At 61.9% G+C, this 23,291-nt stretch overlaps 1 protein-coding gene across 1 annotated transcript; it reads right to left on the minus strand.

Annotated features, from left to right (window-relative positions):
- Positions 1-2,191: 2,191 nt before the first annotated feature.
- On the minus strand, positions 2,192-21,348 carry TRMT44 (tRNA methyltransferase 44 homolog). The gene is made up of 11 exons (XM_054581827.1): positions 20,740-21,348; positions 18,514-18,628; positions 15,988-16,207; positions 14,284-14,352; positions 13,419-13,526; positions 12,490-12,561; positions 9,011-9,117; positions 8,047-8,230; positions 6,634-7,024; positions 4,534-4,650; positions 2,192-2,439 (listed from the first exon to the last, which is right to left on the minus strand). The coding sequence occupies exons 1-11, from the start codon at positions 21,329-21,331 to the stop codon at positions 2,192-2,194; spliced, it is 2,223 nt and encodes a 740-aa protein (XP_054437802.1). The 5' UTR covers positions 21,332-21,348.
- Between the last annotated feature and the right edge of the window lie 1,943 nt (positions 21,349-23,291).

Genomic DNA, 23,291 nt, shown 5'->3' on the forward strand with positions numbered 1-23,291 from the left:
GCCATGCTGGACATGGACCTGGGACAACGGCAGCCGAGGATCGCGGGGGTTTATGTGCAGATGTGGGGGGGCCTCCTCTTCTGATGCCTGAAGTGCGCAGGGGCCGGCGGAGCCCAAGAGCCTGGGGCAGGGCCAGCGAGCAGCGGAGCAGCGCCTGCAGCCCAGGCCGCGGGGAGACAGCCTGCAGCTCACGTCCTGCCACGTCGGGGGCCGGAGACCCTTGGCTTCCCATGCGCCCCCAGAAAGGTCCACCTTAGGAAGGTCTGCCCCTGGGCTGCAGGGGTGCAGAATGAGGAACTGGAATTAGGGAAAAGCGGAGACATTTCAGCCTCATTGGTGCCTAACGCCCAGCCTCCGCCACATCGGAGGCTCACCGGTAGTTAAATTAACTCAACGGGCACCAAGCGAAACAGCTCTCTTCATAGGCAGACAGAGAATTTGAAGTCCCTACACACAGTGCCGTCAACAGTAACAAAATCCAGTCACATGAAGGAACAGGAAAGTGTGACTCACAGTTAAGAGAAAAGCAATCAATAAGAGAGACTCACAGATGAGTGAAACATGGGGCCTGGCAGAGAAGGGTAAGGGCTAGAGAGAGAACGCTACAGAGAAATTGTTTAAAAAAAATTTATATATATATTTTTATATATATATATATATATATATATATAAAAAAAATAACCAATTGCAGCCCTGCCTGGTGTGGCTCAGTGGACTGAGCGCCAGCCTGCGAACCCAAGGGTCGCAGGTTCAGTTCCCAGTCAGGGCACGAGCCTGGGTTGTGGGCCAGGTCCCCGGCGGGGGGGGTGTGAGAGGCAACCACATGTTGATATTTCTCTCCACTTTCTCTCTCCTTTCCTCTCTCTCTAAAAATAAAAAATAACCACTTAGAAACCTTAGAAACTATATCTAAAATTTAAAAAAAAAAAATCACTGAATAGCAGATTAGATGCAGTAGAAGGACCAATGAACTTAGAGACATCTTAAGATATAAATCACCTAAACTGAGGTCCACAGGAAATAACACTAAAACAGCCAGATGACCAGAGGGGCAGAAGGACAGGGTCAGGAGGTCTAACATACGTGTAACTGGAGTTTTAGGGGAAAATAGAGCAGAAAGAATTATTTGTAGAATCTTGGCTGATTTTTTTCTCCAAATTGGATCAAAACAGTAACTTGGGGACTTACAAGGTTCAGCAAACCCTGAGCAAGGTAAGTAAACAATCAGTTTATGCACATTATACAAAACTGCCAAATTCTAAAGATGGAAAGAACTCCCTAAAATCGGCCAGAGAGAATCGGCACACGCTGCACAGAGGGGCCCAGCGACACAAACCCGGTTACCTTCTCATCAGACACGGCGGAGGCAGAAGGCGGAGGCCGGGGGCTCCCGGGCCAGAGCGGGGCTGCTGCCGGGCCGTCTGTGCAGAGCCCCGGGGGTGGGGGCTCAGGGGCCCCACACCTGCCGCCTCCGGGGGCAGTCCACAGGCGCACCACAGCCCCGGCCAGAGGGGCCACCCACACGCGGGGGGCAGAGCTGCTGAGATGAGGTAGAAGCCCGCGGGGGTGGGGGTGTGGGGTGTGGGGTGTGGGGTGTGGGGTGTGGGGTGTGGGGTGTGGGGTGTGGGTTGCTCGACCCGGGGCTGGGTCCCTGTCACTGAAGGGTGAACTGCAAACACCCACCCCAGAGGGGCTGCCATGGTACATGCCCTGGGAAACTAGAGGCGCAACAGTGTCTATCCGTGTGACTTGTGTGTGAAACTGTGAAAACAATTTTAGTAAACACACACCAGGACGTCTGCCCCGGACTCAGCAGAGCAACAGCGCTTGTGGGGGAGGACACCGCGCAGGCGACGGGAGCGAGGCGGCTCGGCCGGCCCCGCACAGCCCGAGGCCCGGGCCAGCGTGCCCTGCGCCCCCTGCGCCCCCGGATGCGTGGGATCTGCTTGCCCTCGGACGCACGCGGCTGCTCACACTGGAGCTCCTGCAGGAAAACAGGCCCAGGCCCGGGGTTGGGGGCGGTGTGCAAGGGACTCCGGCCCCTCGGGCTCCTCCTGGCCGCGAGGCATTCTGTCCCTGGTCCCGTCCAGGCCGGCGCTGGAGGGCGCAGCAGGAGACGGCTCGTGCACTGCCCACACCAAAGCCAAGCCTGTGGGAGCCGGGACGGGTTTTCCTGGGGGCTCCCCACGGCTCACAGGGCCTGCTGCTGCTGCTGCTGCTGCTGCTGCTTGGTGTGGGGGGGCGGCCGCAGCTCCTCGGGCCCGTGGGCGAATGGGCAGCGGGCAGAGGGCCGCGCGCAGCCGTCAGGGTGGTGCGTGAAGAACCAGCAGAGGCGGGTTTTGAAGGCCTCGGAGCGCAGTCTGCGCTTGGCTGATGGCGGCTGCTCCTCCTGCTGCGTCTCCTCCCTCCAGTCGCGGAGGCTGACTCTGCCGCTCACCACTGTGGTCCGGGACGGAAAGACAGAAGTTAGCCTGGTGTCCTGAACTCGCCGGGGCGGGGAGGCTGTGGCCTGAGTCCCCAGCAAAGGGCAGAGACAGCAAGTGGTGACGGGGGAGGAAGGAGGTGACGGCCTGGGGCCTGGGGCCTGGGGCCTGGGGCCCGGGGCCCGGCTTGTGGGAAGCCAGGCCGAGTATGTGGGAGACCCAGTGCGGGAACCGTCAGCGTGGCCCTGGCTGGAGCAGACGGCCGTACCCCCTGCCGGGTGGCACGGGGCCTTCAGCGCCCCATCTCCATACCCGAGAGCACAGGCGAGGCAGGGGAAGACGAGGGGTGGGCTGCGGGGCTCCACACGGGAGCCCCCAAAGGTGACCGAGGGTGAGGGTCACAGACCTGCCAAAAGTGGTGGGGGAGGGAGAGGCCTGGGCAGCCTCAGAGCTGGGCAGCTGCAGGGCCGGGGAGGGGAGGGGAGGGGAGGGGAGGGCCGGGGGGGGAGGGGAGGGGAGGGCCGGGGAGGGCGGGAGGGCCGGGGAGGGCCGGGGAGGGCCGGGGAGGGCCGGGGAGGGCCGGGGAGGGCCGGGGAGGGCCGGGGAGGGCCGGGGAGGGCCGGGGAGCCGTCAGCTGCTCCCAAGCTGCTTGCCCCACTCCTCTGAGGAGCAGCTGTGAGTTTGCACTCGGCCACGTGTTCCCGAGAGCCACCACCGCCACCTTGTGAAATGAGGCCAAAGCAGCCGCGTGCATCCCATTTCCCCCAGAAGCCTGGAGACCAGACACGCGGGAGAAATAACAGGGCTCCCTGCAGGAGCCTAGCCCTCCCACTCAAGAGCTTGTGGACGGAGCTGCAGATGTGCGCACAGCGCGGAGAGTCACCCCCAAGGGAAGTTCTGCCTCCTGGGGCCACGGGCACCTGCCGGGCCGGGCCGGGCCCCTCCTGATGTGTCAGAGGGGACAACACGCCCCACCTGTGGGGAGCCTGGACCCCCTCCACCCTGTGTGGAAGGCAAGACTCCTACCAACCCCTGGGGTGTGCGCCTCAAAACTGTGAGGAGCCCCTGATCGCACAGACAGGCGCGTGAGAAACACGGGTGGCCACAGGAGCCGAAGCTGGGCGCAGACCCCTCCCTCCCTCCCTCCCTCCCTCCCTCCCTCCCTCCCCGGAGGCCAGGCCCCACTCCACAGCTGAGATGACAGACCTCTCGCCAGTCCCAGAGCGGGACTCACCTCCCCTGGAAAGTGTACAGACTGAGGGGTGGACACACGTGCCTCCGTGGGTCGTTGCCCAGGGCGGTCTCCTTCCCCACCACCCTACTCGGCTGGAGCACGAAGGGGGCGGGGGCGGGGCCTCGGCCCAGAGCCCGGGGCCCAGGCAGCTGCCCGCACCGCCGGAGACGACCTCTGGGCCCGGCATGGGCACGCCCGCCCGGGCTGGGCCTGGCCCGCGTCACCGCCCTCGGGGCAGACTTCAGCTCTGTCTTTCCAGGCTGGCTCCCTCACCCCGAGGAAGGCCCGTCACCTCCTTCCCCCCACGGAACCCGACCGAGGCGCCCGTCATGCTCTGCAGGACCTACCACGCGGTGTGCAGTCTCCCCGGCCGTATCCTGGGGATGCGGACAGAGAGGCTGGCACCTTGGCGTGCAGCCTCCAGCACAGCACACACGGCCAAAGCCCTGCCCACAGCAGCGCCTTGTGAGAAGGGGCAGGCGGCGCCTCCCTCCCCTGCTCTCACGCTTCCCAAGTCTTTGTCCTCCTGCCCCGCGGCAGCGCGTCCCACCCACAGGGGCCATGGGCTGGTCGGGGTGGGGGCTGGCAAGTGCTGGGAGACACGGAACAGAAGCACCGGGGCGAGTCGGTGGGGCACAGGGAAAGCTGTACAGGGTGGGCAGCTTTCATGGGGGAGATGCGGCAGGGCCACCATCGGCAAGGCCAGGGCACGGGGCGGGCAGGGAGCAGGTGCTCTGGGGGAGGGGACGCGTGGCAGGCCACTCGCCATGCTCAGGGAGCTGAAGGGGTGAGTCTCGCAGCAGCAGCAGCAGCAGGCGAGGCAGGACAGCTTCCACCTGCTTGAGAAACAGGCACCGAAGCGCTCAGCCCGCTCACCTTCGAACACCTGGTGGCTGTTCCGGAGCAGCGTCTGCAGGCCGCCGCACTCCCGCTTCAGCCGGCGCAAGGTCTCCCCGTCCAGCATGCGGGCCACTTCCGCCAAGGAGAGGCTCCCTGTGGGACACGGGGTTCCCCCAGCAATGACAGACAGGCTGTTAGACGTCTGCTCCACAGACACAAGCAGCTTCTCCATTTCTAGGAACTCGAGTCCCTCAAGTGTGCCAACAGGACGGACCGCGGACACTCAAATCTACCGTCAGGGCACAGCTGAGCTGCACGGGCAGGGCCCCGGCCGCGGTGCCGGGAGCCCCAGCAGGCCCGGCCCCCGTCCAGCAGTGCAGTGGGGGGCCCCCGCCCCCCAGGTCCAAAGGCCTGGCGGCTGCCCTTGTGGCAGCTGCTACAATCAGCCTGCCCGCCGGCCTTCAGGGTCTGCCCGAGCTGCCTCAAAGCGGTTCTGCGAGGAGGCAGAACAGACGCCGGCCCGGCCCGGCCGCATGCGGAGCTCCACGCTGCCACCTTGGTTTCAGACCCTTTCACTCGTGTCCTGACCCAGCTGTCTGAGCAGGGACTGCCAGCTCCCACCATGTCCCCCTCAGCCATGCCATGCAGAGGGGGGACCCCAGGCCTAGGAACAGCCTCACTCTTCCGTCACGTGGGGCTCGGAAGCACGGAGGGTCCTATCCTGGGGCAGGCTAGGGAAGCGGCCCCCCCTCCTGTGACCCCGCGGGGGAGGGCCACCTGCAGGTGCGACCACAGGCTGACTGGCCGAGGCCACGCCTGCGCTCGCCAGGGTGTGAGGGCCGCTGCAGGCCTCAGGCCAGCCCCGGACCGATGGACCCCCCTCAGGGAAGACGGCCCCGGTTCCCAGATGTGTGCAGTGGGCCGGGGGGTGAGAAATGAACCCCAGGGCCCCCAACTCTGCTCCACGCCTGGGAAAGGGCCCGCCTTCGCTCAGGAGAGGGCCTTCCGTCCCAGGCACAGACCGGCAGCCCAAAGGGCCCGGCCGTGGAAAGGGTCGCCGGGGGGCGAAAGGCCACACCCTGTGTTTTCAGAGGCCCCTGGAGGCCTGGACCCTGGGCGCCCACCCAGCATGCCTTCAACTCTGGCCTGGCCTTTGGTCAGACCCACAGAGCACCCCGCGGCACCTCGGGCTGCCTGCAGCGGCAGAGGGTCAGCCCCCGGGCCAGGGCCTCACCGGCCAGGGCTCTGTGGGGTCCCTGGAGGGCTGGATGATTCCTGGTGAAGGGGACATGCTCGATGGCACTGCCACGTCACAAGGACACGAGGCGGGAGGGGGGAAGTGAAGACAAACTTGAGAACAGTCACGGCTGAAGGCGGCCAGGCTCAGGGCCGCGAAGGACCCGCCACTACCTCCTCCCGGGCCCGTCCCACCCACAGGGCCAGCCAGGCACAGTCCTGACAGGCAGGGGGAGGGCGGGGTCCTGGATTTCTGCCCGTGACCCCAACCCGCAGAGGCAAGGCTCTGGCTGGGCCAGGATGGCAGTCCCACAGCGCCGCCTGGCGGCTGGCTGCGGTCCCTGCGGGCAGAAGACCAGGAGGAGGGAGCCTGCCCTTTCTCAGGGGCCTGGGACCAGGAACCGCATGGAACAGCTTTGAGAGAGAGAATCAGAACACATCCTTGGACCCTGCACCCTTGGATGCCACCGATTTCACACAGCATCTACCCCCCACCCTGCCGTGAGGACAACTGGGGACAACGTCCTCCCTCTTCTCACGTCCGATTAGCATCTGGGGGCCCTTGGGAGAATTAGGCAATCTCATCGCACACTCCAGGGGACAGGGGACCCTTCCGACCCCGGCGGCCTGCGACCTGCTTGGATGCGTCCTACAGACTGAAGACTCACTGCAGACCCGGGGAGCCCACCGCCTGCACAGGTTCCCGGGGACCCGAGCGTTGCGCCCCTGCCCCGGCCGCCCTGCGGGGAGCCCGAGGAAGCTCAGGGGCAAGCCTGTGGGCAATGTGTGTGTGTGACCGCTGCCTCTGATGTGCGCTTCGCTGGAAGGGACCCCACACTCTAAGCTGGCCCTGCAGGGGACGGAGACCCAGCAAACACCCTGGGCGGGCTGGCCGGTTACCTCCTCGTCGCCAGCTCTCCGCACCCCCGCGGCGAGGGCCTCCCGGGTTCAGCTGCTTTCCACCCAACAGCAGGTTTGCCACCTGCAGAACCACTTGGTCAATGAGCTCGCGAGGGAGGGCGGCACAGTTCCGCACACGCTCAGCTTTCTCTCTGGGGCGAAACCCGGGCAGCCAGCGTCCCTCTGCCCCAGTGTCCGGGGCTCCGCAACTCTCCGGGTGACCGCCGGGGCCAGCGCTGCCGGCAGCAGCCTGGGGTGGGGCAAGAGCGGGGTCCTCGCCAGCTGGGCTCCCGGGGCGGCCCCGCCGGCGGCTGATGTACTGGGTCCTCTGCTCGTCAATGGAAACTTCTGCGGCAGGCGGGTATGTTCTGGATTTCCCAATGAGACAAACCTGCATTTGAAGAGCCAAGTCAGCCTCCTACCGTTGCAGCGTTCTCTGTGGAATTCTGCTCTGGAGTGCAAGTTCCACAAAAGGCTTCGCTATGGTCATGAAAAAAGTCCTTACTTTAAAAACTAACAGCCGTACCAATGGCATAACAGTAAACAGCAGCAAAAGCCTATGAAATGCTTGTTGCTCAGACCTGCGCAGATGCACACTAGCCCACACCTGGGTCCCTGAGCCAGCCACCGCCCTGTGCTGGACAGTTGCTCAGGTCAGCCCTCATGGGCACCCCCCACCCCACGCGGACCCTGACGGCCACCCGAGGAGCTGTCCGGGGGGCGGGAACGGGAGAACGAGCCCCCTTCCTACCAGCCTCTCCAGAGCAAGGGAAGGTGTGCGATACCCACCGAGCGGGTGGTACTGGGTGGACGCACAACTCAGACTACCCCTCCCCCGCGCGTGCACAGGGAGGCCGCCCGGCAGGAGGCCCTCAGGGGCAAGGCCATCCAGGCACAAGGCTGCCCGCCCTGTGTGGGCGGGGCCACGGGGAGGGACCCCAGCCAATTACGTTTCAGGGAAGTCTAGGTTAATATAATAAGGCTTTCAAAAGAAAGCTTAAAATGGTTCCAAACTCCAGAAACAATCTTTAATTCCAGACAATTATCGGCAAACCCGGGGGGCTGGGACGGAGCGTGTCAGGCCCCAGACAGCACGACCCCGGTCAGGAACCCCGACAGAGGCCGGCTGCGGGGGCCAGCCTCGCTTCTGGAAAGGAGAGGAGCCAGGGCTTGGCGGGGGTTCCTGCAGAGCTGCCTGGAGGAGTAAGTGCTGGGACGCCCCCGCGGAGGGGGCCACACGGCGAGAAGGCCCCCAAACCCCATGGATGACCGAGACGGGGACGTGGGCGCAGGTGCTGCCCGAACACCACACTCGCCCACAGAGGGGTCACTACAGTTCTGTGACGCGGCCCCAGGCTGTGCACCCAAACGCCACCACGTCGCCCTGTGCGGTCCCCCGGGAGCCGGACGCACCCTCTTGGTGGAGGGAATCCGGAGGCAGTCCTCCTCCACGCGGAAGCCGCAGGCCGCCCCCACCTCCCGGATGAAGTCCAGGTAGCCTCGGTACTGAGTCTTTGTGCTCTGCCTCCGGCGGTACCTCCCCACGAAGTCGAAGAAGCAGCAGGGAAGGACAAAGAAACGGCAGCGGTAGGAAGACCTTCGAAAATACCAACCAGCACAGAGACCAGAGTCAGAAAACAGGTTCCTTACAGGAAGCTCAGCCGACAGCCAGCTGGCCACAGTGGTTCGGGAAGTATGGTCTGGGGCTGGCTCCTCTTGTGCCAAGTCAATCTCAGCCTTCCCCAACTTAATTTCTAGAAACGATGTAGCACAGTGTTTCTTTTCAGCGAAACATGTAGCTAATAACTTTCTGGCAGAACCTTTTCCCATTAGTTAGCCCTGCGGACTCCCTGCGCTGGGCTGGGGGCCGAGGTCTGCGGGGGCGGCACAGAGGACACCAGATCTGCCCTCCACCCACGCGCCTCCTCCGGGGCTGGGGCAGCTCACGAGAGGCCCAGAGACAGAGGCCTGGCAGGAAAGTAGTTCGGGGCAGCCGCGCCACCGGGGCCTTAGCGAGGCCTCCTGATACAGGGGCGTGAGCACCCCCCGCCGCAAGCTAAGAACAAACACCACTACAAAGCATGTGTATAGTGACGGGCTTTTCTTTTAGATATAAATATGGCAGAAGTCACCTGTGTTTGACAGGCACTGCCCAAGAGAAATACAATGAGAACCGCATACGTAACTTAGTTTTTCCTAGCAACCATAAACTATAGGACAGGTGGGATTTTAAATTTAACCTAACAGTCAAGAGAGCACCCTTTCAGACTGCCTTTCAAGGGCTCCGTTGCCTCACAGCCAATGGCTGCTGCTGTGCCCGGCAAGGTGGAGGCAGCGAGCGTCCCCAGCCTCGCTCCCCGCTGACGCCCCCGCTCACCTGGCCGCGATGACAGGGATCCACGGGGTGAGCTCGTCGGAGTGGTTGCCGAGGACCCAGTCGACGTCGGGGAAGAGGGTCTCGTCACTTGGCGTGATCGCGCCTTCCTAAGAGGAAGACACAAAAGCGAGACTAGAGGTTGGGTGAAGCAGTGCAGGGCGCAGACGCCCTGAGCACCCGAGCGTGGCCCGGGCTCCCGGGAAGAGGGGGCACGGGCCCCGCAGCGCGGAAGGGCCGGCACCCGCCTGCTGGCCACCCTGGGCCCGCACTAGAGCCAACGGCGCCTCTAGGAAGCGACCGCCTTGTGAGAACGGAATGCGAGCTGCTTTACAAAACCGTACGAAGGCGCGAAGGCGCGATGGGGGAGCGGGGCCGGGAGGGCAGCTCCGTCAGCGACGGCCGCGGCAGGGCACACGGCGAGGCCAGGCCGCCTCTTGGCCGTGCCTCCATCGCCTCCCGCAGCAGCGCACGGCACAGGCTCGCTCGCCAGTCCCGCTACTTCTGAGGTTAAGCTTGAGGTGAGCTTTTTAGGATTTACCAACTTTACACACTGGCCTTTCTGCTGAAGAACCAACCATCATTCGTCACTGAAATCAACCGTCTCAAAAGTGAGTCGCGTTTAAAATTGAAAAAAAATACCACGTAGCTAAAGATCCTCATTTTGAGGTTGAAGAATGAATCCCCAGGGAAGTGAGAGGCAATGTCGTTCCTGACGGGAACGGGGACGAGACTTGTGACGGCCCTCGCTCGTTCTCAAGGCCGTGGCCCGAGGGGAGGCTCCTGTGCCAGGCTCTCCCTGGCGCGGCACAGCGGGAGGCGGGGCCCACAGTCCACGGCGTCTCTGCTTCTTCGCGAGCACATGAGCTTCTATTTATGTGCACATTGCAATGTTGAAAACAGCACAGCTCAACCCGTACACACTGTGTTCTGCTGTGTTCAACGTGCACCCACGTTTTAGGATTCTCGTGTATAGTTCACATTATCTGTGGGAATTAGTACAGCTCATGCATAATGCACCCCTTTATTTTTCCCTCAAATTTGGGAAAAAGTGCACACTATACACAGCACAATACAGCACATAATTCAAAAGTAGAATAAAGCTTTGCTATTATTTACTACTTATCCCCACCTATTTTTTTTTCTTCATCCTAGATTTAAATTTGCCTACTTGTCTCTTTAAAGAGCCTGCAGTAAAAACACCTATAATCAGCAATTACCATAACATACGGTTACCTTGCCAACAGCACGGAGACAACAAAGCACACCTGCTTTCTGAGGTTCAGTTGGCGTTTTGAGTGCAGCAAGCTGCCCTGCCCTAGTTCATATGTAGCGTCGCTGAGAGAAGACTGATCCTCACACAGCGCTGTTACTAAAATCAGGTGTGCTTCCGCCACAGCCTCCTGTACTTCCAGTTAGACCAGGTTTTTGCAAAATGAAGCAAAGCTGTGTCCCCACTTAGCCTGCGGCTGCCCGGACCACCCCGTCCCCAGAGGCGCCCCACGGGCCCTGGCCACGGTCTTCCGGAGCAGAGGGCGCGCGGATATGCGCTTGCCCTGCCCGCACGCTCAGCCCCAGGGCTCGCCAGACCCAAGACGGAAGCCCAGGCGCCGAGCACACACCCCAGACCAGACCGCAGCCGCCCCCGAGCAGACCCTGGCCGCGCATCGCGGAGGGGCCCCCGTCCGCAAGGACGGCCGAGGCAGGTGGCCGGGGACTCGCAACACAGCCCTTCTCCAAGGGCTCCCACGCCAGGCTGCTCTCCTCTGCGGCCGCGACTGAATAAAGGGCCTGTTCAAGCGCCGCCTGACCCTCTTGCCCAAAGACAGGCCTGCGAACACCGGAGTTTTGGACTCAACCACGTTGCTCCTTTGAGCTCATCCACCTCGCGCCTAAGTCAGAGCCCAGCCTGGTTAACCGGGTAAGACCTCGGGGTCACGGACGCGGCCTCCCCTCGGGCACCAGCCGGCGTAAGCACCCTTCCGACCTGGGGATTTGCAAGTGCCTCAGTGCGTCCTGATCCACGAGGACAGGGCAGACACAGGGCCCTGGGCCGTGGGCAGAGACACGACGACAAACCAAGCGGGTCCAGAGCCCCCGGGCGGCCGAGGCGAGTGCTCCTCCAGCCTGGTTTCTGCATCGTCTCTCTCGACCTCCAGAAGCAAACCAGGCAGAGGGAGCGGGTCTGAGACCTGGCTCAAGAGCACAGCGGGGCTCACGCGGGGGCCGAGGTCAGAGGCCAGCCGCCGGGGTGGCTGAGGGTTCTGGGCTCGTTCGGCTCTTCCTGCTGCTGTCGGACACAGCCAGGCACCACCTAAGGATGGGGATACACCGAGAACCGCGTCCTCAGGCAGTTTCCCCACCCTGTGCGTGGGAGCGCGCCTCCACACGCCAGGACGGCGCAGCCCAGCACCCCCAGACGACCAGCTCGCACAGCGCGTCGCCGCACAAACCACCCGCGACCGAACCGGGCACAAGGGAAAACGGAGCTGCCGGGAGACGCCGCAGTGCATGCGGCCGCTCCCCATGCCACGCGCCCGCCGTGTGCAGCCACTCCCCCGAACCCCGAGGTGGGGTGCAGACTCCGCTCCCCCGAACCCTGAGGCGGGGTGCAGACTCTAGGGCAATGCCAAGGAGCCAAGGAACCCAGGAAGCGCACCAACCAGCAGACAGCTGCTCGCTGCCGTACTAAGTCCACATGCTGTGCTGCCGTATGGCCCGCGGCACCAGGTAACAAGCTGGGCTGTGATGTTGCGGCCTTTATGGGACCGCAGTTGCACACGTGGTCCATGGCTGACTGAGATGCCAATGTTCTCTTGATGTTCTTTTCACGTCTCCCATCAGCACCCTGCCCCTGGCGGAGCATCACTTGCGTCCCGGCCACACCGTGCATGCAAACCCCAGGACACGGGTCCTGAGACCCGCCCCCCGCCCCCCGGCAGCTGGGCAGCAGGAGCTGGTGGAAGGGCGGCCGCGTCTGCAGCACCCAGAGCTGAGAGCGTGGGCCCCACCGCCCGGTGCTCCTGGGCTGGCCTGGGGGCCTCCAATGGAGCGCGCCGCCTGTGGCCGCCGGCAGAGACCTGCCCCAGGAGAGCTGCGGGGCACCATGTGAGCGGCTCGTGGGATGCAGTGGCCTGGGGGCAGCCGAGCCCACCGTCACGGGCTGAGCGCAGGCCACCAGCTGGCCTGGAGCTCACGGTGCCCCAGCCCCGTCCCGACTCGCTGTGCCCGTCCGCACCTGACGCCTCGCCCCCGGGCAGCGCCCGCACCCCGGGAGGCAAGGCCAGTCCCCTGCAGCCGCCCTGATGGAGGCGGCTTCGGGGAGCCTGGCGGTTCTCCCGCACCCTAAACCTCGGGTCACTCAGCCTAACCTGCGCGGTTCTGGTGAGCGGCCGACCGGCCAGCACGCGGACACGCACCCATTACACCGCCAGTCACGAGGCGGGAGCCGTGAGGAAAGCGGGCGAGGGCCGGAGCCATACCTCTAAGCGCGTCTGGGGCCCGTACATGTCCCAGATCCTCCTCCTCCGGACGTCGATCCCTCTGCCCGGATGCTGAAACGACGACAGAGAACAAAGGTCACCGCCTGCGACAGACGCGACACACGCGCCCGCCAGGCCCAGGTGGGACCCTGCTCTCCATGCACGGCGCTGCGAGTTCCCAGCAAGAGGACACAGGGCCCGGGGACGGGACATCTGTGGGCTGGAGCCCCAGGAAACCGCCCGCAAAGGGGGCCGGCCCCTCACTCTCAGTCGGGCTCAGGCTGCAGGCCGGACCCCTCCCTTCCTGCTTGGCAGCCGAGGAGCCTCGTCCCCGGGGGGCATCCCACCCAGCCCACAGCGACCACACTCGGCTCTCCCAGGGCAACAGCATTTATTTCCTGGCCCCGCCCCTTCCCGCTTGTCCCCTGCTCCATGCTTCCAGGTCCCCGCCTGACGCACACCACAGACAGTGCCCTCCACAGCGAGGACAAATGTGTCTGACCCCCAAGGCCGAGGCAACGGTCGAGGGGGAAGCAATCAGCTCCGGGGTCACCACTGGGCTTCAATCCCAGCTGTCCCCTCGAGTGGGAAGCCGCTGAGCCCCCCGCTGGCTGCACTGGCTGACCCAGTAACCGTGCCCTGCGTCCTGGACTTGTCAGGAAAGCCAAGGTGCTGGCGGGTGCTGGCGGGTGCAGCTCTGCACAGGTAGCGGCTGCAAAAGCTGGCACGGCTGCTTGGCACGGCTGCTGACCACTGAGCCTGAGCCGAGGCCCCTCAAGGGCAAAGCCCCTGCCATCCACGGTTCTGACCGACCCCAAATCCAGATCCCCGCCCGCAGAGCACGCTGTGGCCCTGTGTGAGGGCGGGGCGGGGCGGGGCAGGGCAGGGCAGGGCGGGGCGGGGCAGGGCAGGGCCGCGCCCGGCCTTACCCCCTCACTGCTGAGGATGTGCACCAGGAGCCCGTTGCCACAGCCCAGGTCCACGAAGGACTGCTTGGCGGTCTCTCCCCGTGCGGCTCTCTCTTCCGCCCACAGGACCTGGCAGGACAAAGCAAGACAGACAGTGTGGCGTCCCCTCCAACTGGGGGGGAGGGGGGACAGGGGACCACTGAGGCCCCGGGCTTCAGCGCAAACGGCGCGCAGCGGGGCGGGGGCGGGGGGCCAATGACTCGGCCCCACTCGCCTGACCCTGCGGGGGCAGCGGGCCTGCCTTCTCCCAGCAAGGAGCCGCATCAACAGGGTCGCTCTGGGCAACAGCTTTAGAGATGAGCTGCCTCATGCCTTCTCTGTATTCTTCACATTTTGTACACGTTAATGAAACAAAATTACGCTATTTCTAAAAAGACTAACAACTACAGTTGAAAGGAAATTGGAAAATGCCTTGACTAAACACCTGAGAGGTTAAAAAAAACAAACCAACACGGGCTAGTCGGAAGGCGTGTCCCAGCGCGGGGGAGCGCCAGCCGGCCGAGGCCTGCCTTCCACCGGAACCCGCGTGCTGGGGCTGGGAGGCGCGGCCCGGGCCAGGGCCCGCAGCTGCAGCGGGGCCCTCGAAAGCCGTGTGGGTCTCCACGCTGACTGCTGGTTACGAGTACTGGTTCAGCTTCAGCTCCTAAGGTTAGGCTGCCCAGTACGCACTCGCTCAACACTCATGCGAGGCTGAAAACCGTCATGCGTGTAGCCGATGCTGGCCCCCTCAGCAGAACACTCTCAGCCAGGGGTCTGACAGGCGCCGCTCACCACGGGCGCACCTGCCCGCTGCTGCCCTGCGCGCTTAGATCAGACACGTTCTTACCAGCAGGTAGGTGGCAATAGCCACGTCTTCATACACAAACTTTTCAGGATCTGTCACTTCAGGCCACACCTACAAAATGTTCGAGAGCACACGTGATGTCTCCCACCTCTGACTACAGGACAGTATTTAAGTACCGGCCTGAGGCGTGGGTCAGGCTGGACTACTACACAGTAGGTTTTAAAACAGATAAACTCATTCCAAAGGCAGAAACAGTCTCTTGCAACAAGACGCGTAGAGGCACGGACCCCGCCCCACCTGCGCACCGCAGCACCCGCCCAGGGCACGCCGTCCGTCCGAGGCAAGACTCGGAGGCCACGACACCGTGTGTGGGCCACGGAGACGAGGTGCCTGGACCTCACAGAAGACACCCCGCTACTCTGGCCTAGCCCCTCCCCCGGGCGAGGGTGACGGACACGAGACGAGGGAGGACAGCGAGGGGCCGGCCCCAAGGCCAGTGCGCCCACGCCCGGTCTTCAGTGGCTGGCTGTCACTCCTGAGTGTCGCTTAGCTGTTCCGTCCCCATCTCCCTGCCTGTAAAGCAGGAATAAAGCCGGAATAAAGCCCCGACTACCACCTGGGGTGAGCACCAGGTGCTCCGAAAACCGTAAACCGCCGGGTGTGCGGGCAGGGCTCTCAGTACAAATGCCGTGCGGACTGGGCTGCTGGCGGCAGAGGCCGAGCCAGTGGCCGGCGCTGAGCGGACACACGTCCGTCCCAGTCAGGGCGGGTCAGATGGTTCGGGCACCCACCTCGCTCAGGGCAGCTTTAGAGGCTGGACGACCGTGACTGTACCCTTTGGAAGGCACTAGGCAGTTGACAAGGGAGTAAAGGACTACCTGGCTGGGGCCCGGGAGAGGGAGCCCAGGTCGGCCAACCCAGGACCTATGGGGATTCAGCAGGAAGGGGGGGCTCTCGTCCCAAGCCCTGGGCTTTTGGGGCGCTTTGTCACACAGCAAAGGTGACTGGTACAAGATGTGGCAGTGAGGACGCGTGGCTGCCGCTGGGGGCAGGGGGTGTGAACAGGGAAGAGCAGCGAGAAGGGCCAGCGGCGTTAACCGTCTCGCTTGCTCAGGCTGGGGGTGAGGCACGTGTGCGTTACCTCCTTTCTGTGCCTTAGACCTAAAGGACATGTTACAACTTTCCTTTTTATAAGTATAAACTTTTGCACTTTCCATATATTAATACATTGCGTACCACATAGAAATCTCTAAGACATACACCAGGGTCGAATGACCAAAATACTATGTAACTGCAATGCTTTGTGGGTTCATGCAATTATAGTTTTTTGTAGATTAACCTGCACGGTTTCCACCAATGAGATCGCTTCATTTGATGTGGACAGTGTGTTGACATCTAAAGTCCATTACAGATGGCTTGTGAAAAACAAGAAAACTCGTAAGTGGTCCTTAACAGATGGCACACGAAACACGAGAAAACCCGTGAGCGGTACGCAATGTGTTAAAATACTTTTAACCTCATACCAAAGAGTAACAGCGATTTAGTAACAATTTAACGTAAAGTATCTCCCTTTTGATCTCTTGCGCCTGCGGCCTTCTCCCCAGGGTGCCAGGACACGCAGCTGCACGAGCGGCTCGGGCGCACCGGCTCCACGCCCGCACCTGTGGGGAGCTGGCGGCACAGAGCAAACCTGCTCCACCTGCGCCCTCCTTTAAGGGGTGGGGGCCGCGGTCTCCCCAGAGTTACCTTGACCATGTCCTTGTACTTCTCCTTGAGCTCCTGGTAGGCCCGGCTGTACTCCAGGACGGGGACGAGGGACAGGCTGCTCTTAAACCCACTCCCCTTGCTCTCCACGGACCACCGGGCCAGCCTGGCCAGCAGCTCGCGGCCCAGCCAGCCGGGCTTGGGGTAGACAATTCCGTCCGAATGCCATCTTTCTGGACAGAAAATCAAAACAGATATGAACCTTCAAAGATAAGAGAAACAGGAGTGAGCAGAGCTGGTCACAATTCTTATTTTTAAGTTACACATTTATCTACCAAAAGATAATAAAACAGCTACAGTTACATTTTATCCAAAAACAAAATCTGAAATACATCCCAGAATTTTCACCTTGTAGAGAGGAACGTTTAAAAGGCACACTTCTCCTCCCGCAAAGTGTTAAAGTGCTTCACACGCCCAGCGGGGCCCACCCGAAGGACCGGCTACGAGTAACCACACTCCTCACCTCCTGCTCCGCTAACTGCCTTCTGGGTGTCGGTGGACTTTCCTAACCCTTCTGCTGCTTACACGCTCACAGGTGCAACTGACACAAGCGCATCAGTTCAAGTGTTTACTGGCCAGAATACGCCCAGGGCCCGGCCACGGAGCCGAGGGGACGCGCGTGCTGCCCGCTGCAGTGGCCCGGCCCCTCCCTCGGGCGGCGCGTGCGGGCCGGGTCCCCAGCCAGCCTGACCACGGCGGGAGCCCAGAGCCAACGGCCGGGTCGCAGCGCAGTCCCGAGGCCGCGCCTCAGGGCAGTGCAGGGAGGGGAGCGAGCCCGCGCCTGCCGGGCGCCCACGGGGGCCTCGGGGCAGGCAGGAGCCCCAGCAGCTGGGGGAGAGGGACAGAGATGCAGTCAGGACCAGGGACCGGGGCAAGTGGCCGGTCCATCTGACGACAGTGATGACCGTCAGGCTTTGTCACCACGTGCACCAGAGGGACACGACCCACTCCCGTAAGACGCACGGACTCTCCACTGAGACACTCTGGGCGGCCACCGGGAAGGACGAGGACGCTACACACTCAGCCCGGCAGCCCCTCCACCTCGGGAGCGCCCCTGTTCGGGCCGGTGAACCTCGCCAGGCCTCCCCTGCTCCTCCCGGGCCCCCTGCTTTCCCCAGGGGCCCCCAATACTGCTCCCTCACCCACCTCACTCACCCTGCCTCAGGGGCCTTCCCTGCCCCCTGCCAGCACAGCCCTGCCTTTGCTAACGAGGGAACCTGGGAACAGGGACCCATGGCACCTCGCGATCCCCTTCACAGTCCTCAGCTCCCGCCGGTCCTAGAGCCTTGCTCCCCACTGTCCCCGGGGCCCGGTCCACAGTGGGTGCAGACACACCGCTGAGACGAAGGCTGAGGGGGGCCGCGCTGCATGGCAGCAGCGCATACAACAGCCGCCAAACATGGGCTCCACTCAGGAGGGAACTACCCGGCCCCCAAGGCGTGACAGTGCTCAAAAGAACAGCTGCCCAGCAGGGCAACGACAGGGATTACCCGGCTGGGGAGCCGGGCAGCCGTCAAGCCCCAGCAGCCCCGCGGAGCAGGGAGAGCGGCTCCATCGCACCACACGCACGGCGCATCCACTGCCGCCGGGCCAACCGCACAGACGTGGCCTCCGACGCCGCGCAGCTGTGGGTCAGCACCCGCCAGGGCGGCTGCACGGGCAAACCGCAGGGCCCACTCTCACCGCCGCCCGAGCACGCGGAGCGGAGGGGGCCGCAGGACGGCACGGTGCCGGGGCAGCCCCGGGGTCTTCCCCTCGAACGCCTCGGCTCGCAGCACCAAGCCCGGGCCCTCCTCTCAGATGTCGTTATGAAGCCTGTTTCTCAGGTGGGGAGACCGAGGGCCACTGAGGCTGCTGTGTCCCCAGGGTCACGTCACCGCCAATGGGGAAACCCACGTCTACCTGACCCCAGACCAAGCTCCTGCCGCTTCCTACAGGCCGGGCGCAACGCTTGTTCTGGTGGACAGACAAGTTCCCCACGGCTGTTCTAGAACGTACAGACCGGACGTGGCTCTCGGGAAACCATCAGCAATCACTGAATTCACCCTTTCTCTGACTTGCTCATTTAAAAAATATCAAGTGGCAGTAAACTAAGTTTTGACTGTCTGTACGGGCCCAAACATCACGCAGAACTGAGGGAGCTTATTAAACTGGGAGTTTTGTACTAAACACCTACTGTACCTACAATCGTGTGGGCCTCAGCAGGAAATAAACAGCTTAGTCTCCAGCCAAGTTGTAAGTCACAGTGATGAACGGACTTGAGTTTACTTGAGTTCATTGCTAAAACCAGTGCCACACAGAGCGTGGAGGCCAACGATTCCCGCGGGGCAGCAACCACGCAAGGCAGGCCCGGCCCAGCTGCGACAACACACGCTGTGAAAACTGGAGGCTCGTCCCCACGAACCTGCCGGCCGAGGGGAGCCCCCCGCGCTCCTCTGCAGCCCAGGGCCCTGCCGCTCCCTAAGGAGGTGGCTGAACCACGGGAGCGATCATCCGCCCAGCTCTTACCATTCTTCTTTGCTGCGGATGAGCTGAATCTGGTACACGTTGCTCATCTTAACCTTTAAATCCCCTTTGTTGTCTTCTTCCAAAGGTAAAAAAGTTACAGTCCCACGGAGAACATCTGGGGGGAAAAAACATACGTGAGACAGGTTAAAGCTTAGCTCAGCACCTTCACGGAAGTGGCATTAAAAATACCACCAACAGTAACTAATCAGGCGGTGGAATGCACCCAGCCTCCCCCGCCCGCTCATGGCGGGGCCCAGGGCAGGCAGGCCCCCACCGCCTGCCCCCGTCCACACCCTGGGCCCACACCTCGGCAGGCGCAGCTTAGAAACGGCACCCTCGGTGGGCGGGCACTAACTCCACGCCAGTCCGTGCTCCCTGGTGCCAACTCACTGCCACAGGAACGGTATGGGGTGAGGGGAAGGAGGAAACTACTCAGTGCAAAGCAGGTCCAGCTTTACGCAGCACGGCCAGGGCCAGGTTCCTCTCCAGCTAGTACTCTGCTCTGCATCCGCTGTCCGCCCCTCTCCGCTGAGACAGCCTTGGCGCTTCCACTCAGCCAGGGAGACACAGCAGCCAGCAGTCTTCCAGGGAAAAGGCTCTCAGCGCTGCAGGGAGCTGGCTTATATGGACAGAAGGCCCCACCCCTGGAACCTGGTTGGTCTGTCCTCATGCAAATGAGGACTCCAGATCGCCATAGTCTGATTGGTCCACAAGGCACTGCACACTGTCCTGTTGGTCAGAATATATCCACTCTCATTGGTCAGAGCAGCACAGCTGTGACTGGATGGGACAAGATCCCAGGGACCCCGGTACACGGTCTGCGCAGGTGGCTGGGCGGGAAGCTCAGCGCAGGCTGCTCCCGGAGGTGCAGCGTGGGTGAGACGCCCCTGAGTATCCATGGCTGCGGGGCTCTGGTGATTTGGTTTGTTTGTTTAATTTGAGCCCAGTTGGCCCGAAGGAGCCCTTCTTAATAAGCGTGTTCTTCCTCAGGGTCCACACTAAGAGAAACGTTTAGTTCTGCCTCTTTCCAGCGAAGCCAGTCTGCGACTGTAGTCGGTGAGAGCTGGGAGGCCCCCTGAACTCGCCCGGGCACAGCGGGTCGGAGAGGGCCTCCGGGGCAGGGGACACCAGGGGGAGTCTTACAGGCCACAGAGGCGCACGGAATGGGGGAGGGGGCGCCCCTACCAGCAGTTTAGCCTGGCTCTCGGGAAGACAGCACAGCCCCCGCAGGCGTCTACGCCCTAACACGCGGAACCTGGGACCACCTTGTAACGTGGCAAGAAAAGGCTCTGCAGCTGTGGTTCAGGTTACAGGCCTCAGGTGAGGGAATGCACAGGTGGTCTGCATCACGACGCAGAAGCTGCGAAAGCCAAGAACCTTCTCCAGCAGGAGGCAGAAGCCGTGCAGAAGGGGAAGGCAGAGAGGCTCCGAGCGTGAGAAGGGCCGGCACCCACTGGCTCTGAGATGTAGGGACCCAGTCCGAGAGCCAGAGGGCCGGCCTTTCCACCCAGCCCTTCACCGGCCAGACTCCTGCCTGCTGTTTCCCGTCTCCCCCAAGCCTGCTGGACTCTGCCCCAATCAGGGACCATCCTCTGTATACAGGAACACATTTCTACAAGGCCCCTCAAAGAACAGTGAAAGGTCGACAACCTCCTTGGGACGCCGCAGAGGAACGGGCACAGCGGGTACCTCTTGTGCCTCGGCACTGACCTGAGGTTCCACGGAAGCTTTTATCCTAATTGCATCCTCTGACAAAGATTCTCCTCTTGACCAAACTCGAGCCAGGCTTCTCTGGGCCCTTCATTTGGCCTCAACGTTGGCCCATAAATGCCTGAACAAATGCTACCGTGGTTTCTCACAGCTCAAGTCTGGATCCCTAGGATGGTCCGGGGCCCCTTTAAATGCCTTCCCCAGAAAATTCAAGAGAAAAGGATGGACTCTTCCAGCCCACACCAGAAGCTGGGGCCCACCTGCTCCTCCCCTCGGTGGGAGGGTAGGAGGCTGACTTCCAGGTGCACCAGGTAAGGAACCCAGGTGGGTCTCACGTGCATCAACCCCGACCCGCTCACTCTCCCTTTAAAACGCCTGGTCACAAATCGTAAGCGTTTGGCGCAATCTACACTCGTCTTCCTATTACAAATGTGTCACTAAACTCTATCCCTGCCACGTTAACTCGCGTCCGCTTTTGACTGTAGGGGCGCCTCCCGGTATCAGAAACACCCTCACCTTGCACGACGATTTCTTTCCTCGGCGCAGCGAGAGGGCAAAGCGGGCTCCCTTTCGGGATGACGGTTCTGAGTACCACGTCGAGCTCGCGCTGAGCCTCTGGCTGCAATCCTGTCCCTGAGCCCGAGAGAAAGGCCAGCAGCTCCCGATGGTCGTCGGCGAGGCCTCGGGAAATATCGTCCCAGAGAGAATCCAGCTCCGAGGCGGAGGAGTCTCCCTCCCCGCCTTCAGCCTCGCCGGGGTGTCCCGGGGCCCCTGCGAGCCGAGGCGCTACGGCTGCTTCCCACCCGTCCTCGCCTTGGGGGCGCCGGCCCTGGGGCTCCTCGGGGCTCGCGCTCGGCCTGGGGCGCGGGCCGCCCTCGAGGGAAGGCGGACTGGGTCCCAGTCCCTCCTCGGACCCACAGTCCGCTGCAGCCCACGCCTCCTGCTCGATCCCGGGCAGGGCAGCGCTCCGCCGTGCCTCCAGGCGGACGCCACACAGCCGCCGGTTGGCCACCTGCGGCCTCTGCAGCCACACTTCCACCGCTGCCCAGAAGCCACCAGGGAGCAGCGAACCAGGGTCAGGCACGGCGGCCCTGCCCACCTCCGCCATGGTCGGACTCTGCCGAGAGTCAGGCGGCGGCGCGCCGCGATGACGCAAGGCGGCGAGGCGGGTGGCGTCATGGGGGCGGGGCGCGGACTACAGTCCCCGGTCCCCGGTCCCGCCCACTCCCAGCTTGGATTCCCTGGCAGGATTGCACTGCGGAGTTCTAGGCAGCGGAATTTAGCCTTTGCTTTATCCTGGCGGCGGCGGGGGCGGGGGCGGGGGGGCGGGGGGGCGGGGGCAGGACTTCGATCCATTCCAGGCGTGGTGGTGCCTCTTAGGAACATGATCAGAGCTGAGCTTTGGAGAGTCTGGAGGCGATGCACTTATGAAATCCTAAGGATCAGCTCGGCATCCGGCATCGGGTTGTCTCCAGTGCGGATGACGCGTCGAGGTCACAGAGCCGAGCTCACGAATGCTCAAGATGACACCTCCTATGGAAGCTCGTTCCTCGCGTGCGGACAGCCACAACCTGTGTTCCTGCGCCCCAGCGCAGCCCTGGGCATGTCTTAACGTCAGGTGTCAGCTGCCGCAGGGAAGGGTGGGCGCCGCCTGTTGAAGCCAACATTACCGGCACAGTCTGCAGGAGCCAGTGATGAAACAAAAACATCAACGATCGTCATCCTTTTTGTATATTAGTCCCTCGGTTGGGGTTTTGTCGTTGCCTAGAAATGGCTGTCAGAGTCAGAGAAGAAAGCTAACTCATGTGATTTATCAAAGCGAAGAGCCGACCAATGTCTGGAATGTAACCACAGCCAAGAGATTATCCAAAGAACATCCTGGGTTGGCCAAAAAGTCTGTAAAATGAAAGACACAGTTTTCATTTTCACCAATAACTTTATTGATTTGGATATTTTGAGTATGTTGGCTATCTCCCACGTGGTATAACGTTGGTTGTTCTCAATTAAAATGTCTCAATTTGATCGCTATCAACTTCAGCTGGTCCACCCGACCATCGTCCAGCGAGAAACCTCCAGCATGAAACTTTGCAACCCACTTTTGACACATTTGATCAGTCACAGTACTTTCTCTGTACACTGCACAAGTTGTTTTTTGTGTTTCAGTTGTAACAAGTAACATTACCACAGCCAAGAGCAATGCTTCATTAGGGAGTTAGCAACCTATAGGAAAGGCTTCATTGACTTAGGGGACTGGCCTTAGACTGGGCATTCTTGCCTATGTTAGTTGATTTCAGGATGCAAAGTGCTTTCATTTTTTCATTGGCTTGGCATGTCATGTCCCTAATCAAAATGGCAGCGGGGCAAAGGGTCTGCTCTGATTTCTCTGCAAACATCTCCTGTTTCTTGGGCTCTGGCCCCAGTGTTGCTGAGCCCTTTTGTGCCCGTGAGGCCTCCCTGTGTGCCGGTACTGACCGATGTGGTTTTGGTACTCCGCAGCACATCATCTGGGTGTAGCAGAGAGCGACCCTTCACTGAGCAGAAACCTGGAGCCCCAAGACTCGCACTGAGAGGTCATAAATTCAGAGGCCAATGTTTTTTGGGAGGTGGAAGATTCTACATGGGCTGATATTCTTGCTGGAAGCCCACCCGTTAAACGAAGAACACATGTAACCTGCGTCCTGGCTCCCGCTGCCAGCGTCCCACACACCCTGGTTCTGCCTCCCTTTCCAACCTCACTTCTTCTTCCTCTCACCCGCTGAGCTCCTGCCCCGGGCGCCTTCCTGTTCTTGGAACTTGCCAAGCTCATTCTCTCCTTCCCACCCCGGAGCTTTTCGCTCAGGGATCTCTCTGCTTGCCAATGCTCCTTCCCTTTCTTCCCCACATGAAGAAATCAGGTGTTTCCTGTTTGGCTTAATAGGCCATGAGTGGGAGGGTGTGAGAGCGCCCCCGACAGGCCCTCCCGGCTTCACGTTAAGGGAGGTTTCTGTGCAAATAGCTGATGCAACCGGGGAACTGAATGCTCAATTCATTTCATTTTAACTAGTGCACACTTCAGTGAAAATAGTCAC

This window comes from Pteronotus mesoamericanus, unplaced genomic scaffold, assembly GCF_021234165.1.
Source record: "Pteronotus mesoamericanus isolate MK-2021 breed Mesoamerican mustached bat unplaced genomic scaffold, CSHL_Meso_final contig_68, whole genome shotgun sequence".
Classification (NCBI taxonomy): Eukaryota; Metazoa; Chordata; class Mammalia; order Chiroptera; family Mormoopidae; genus Pteronotus; species Pteronotus mesoamericanus.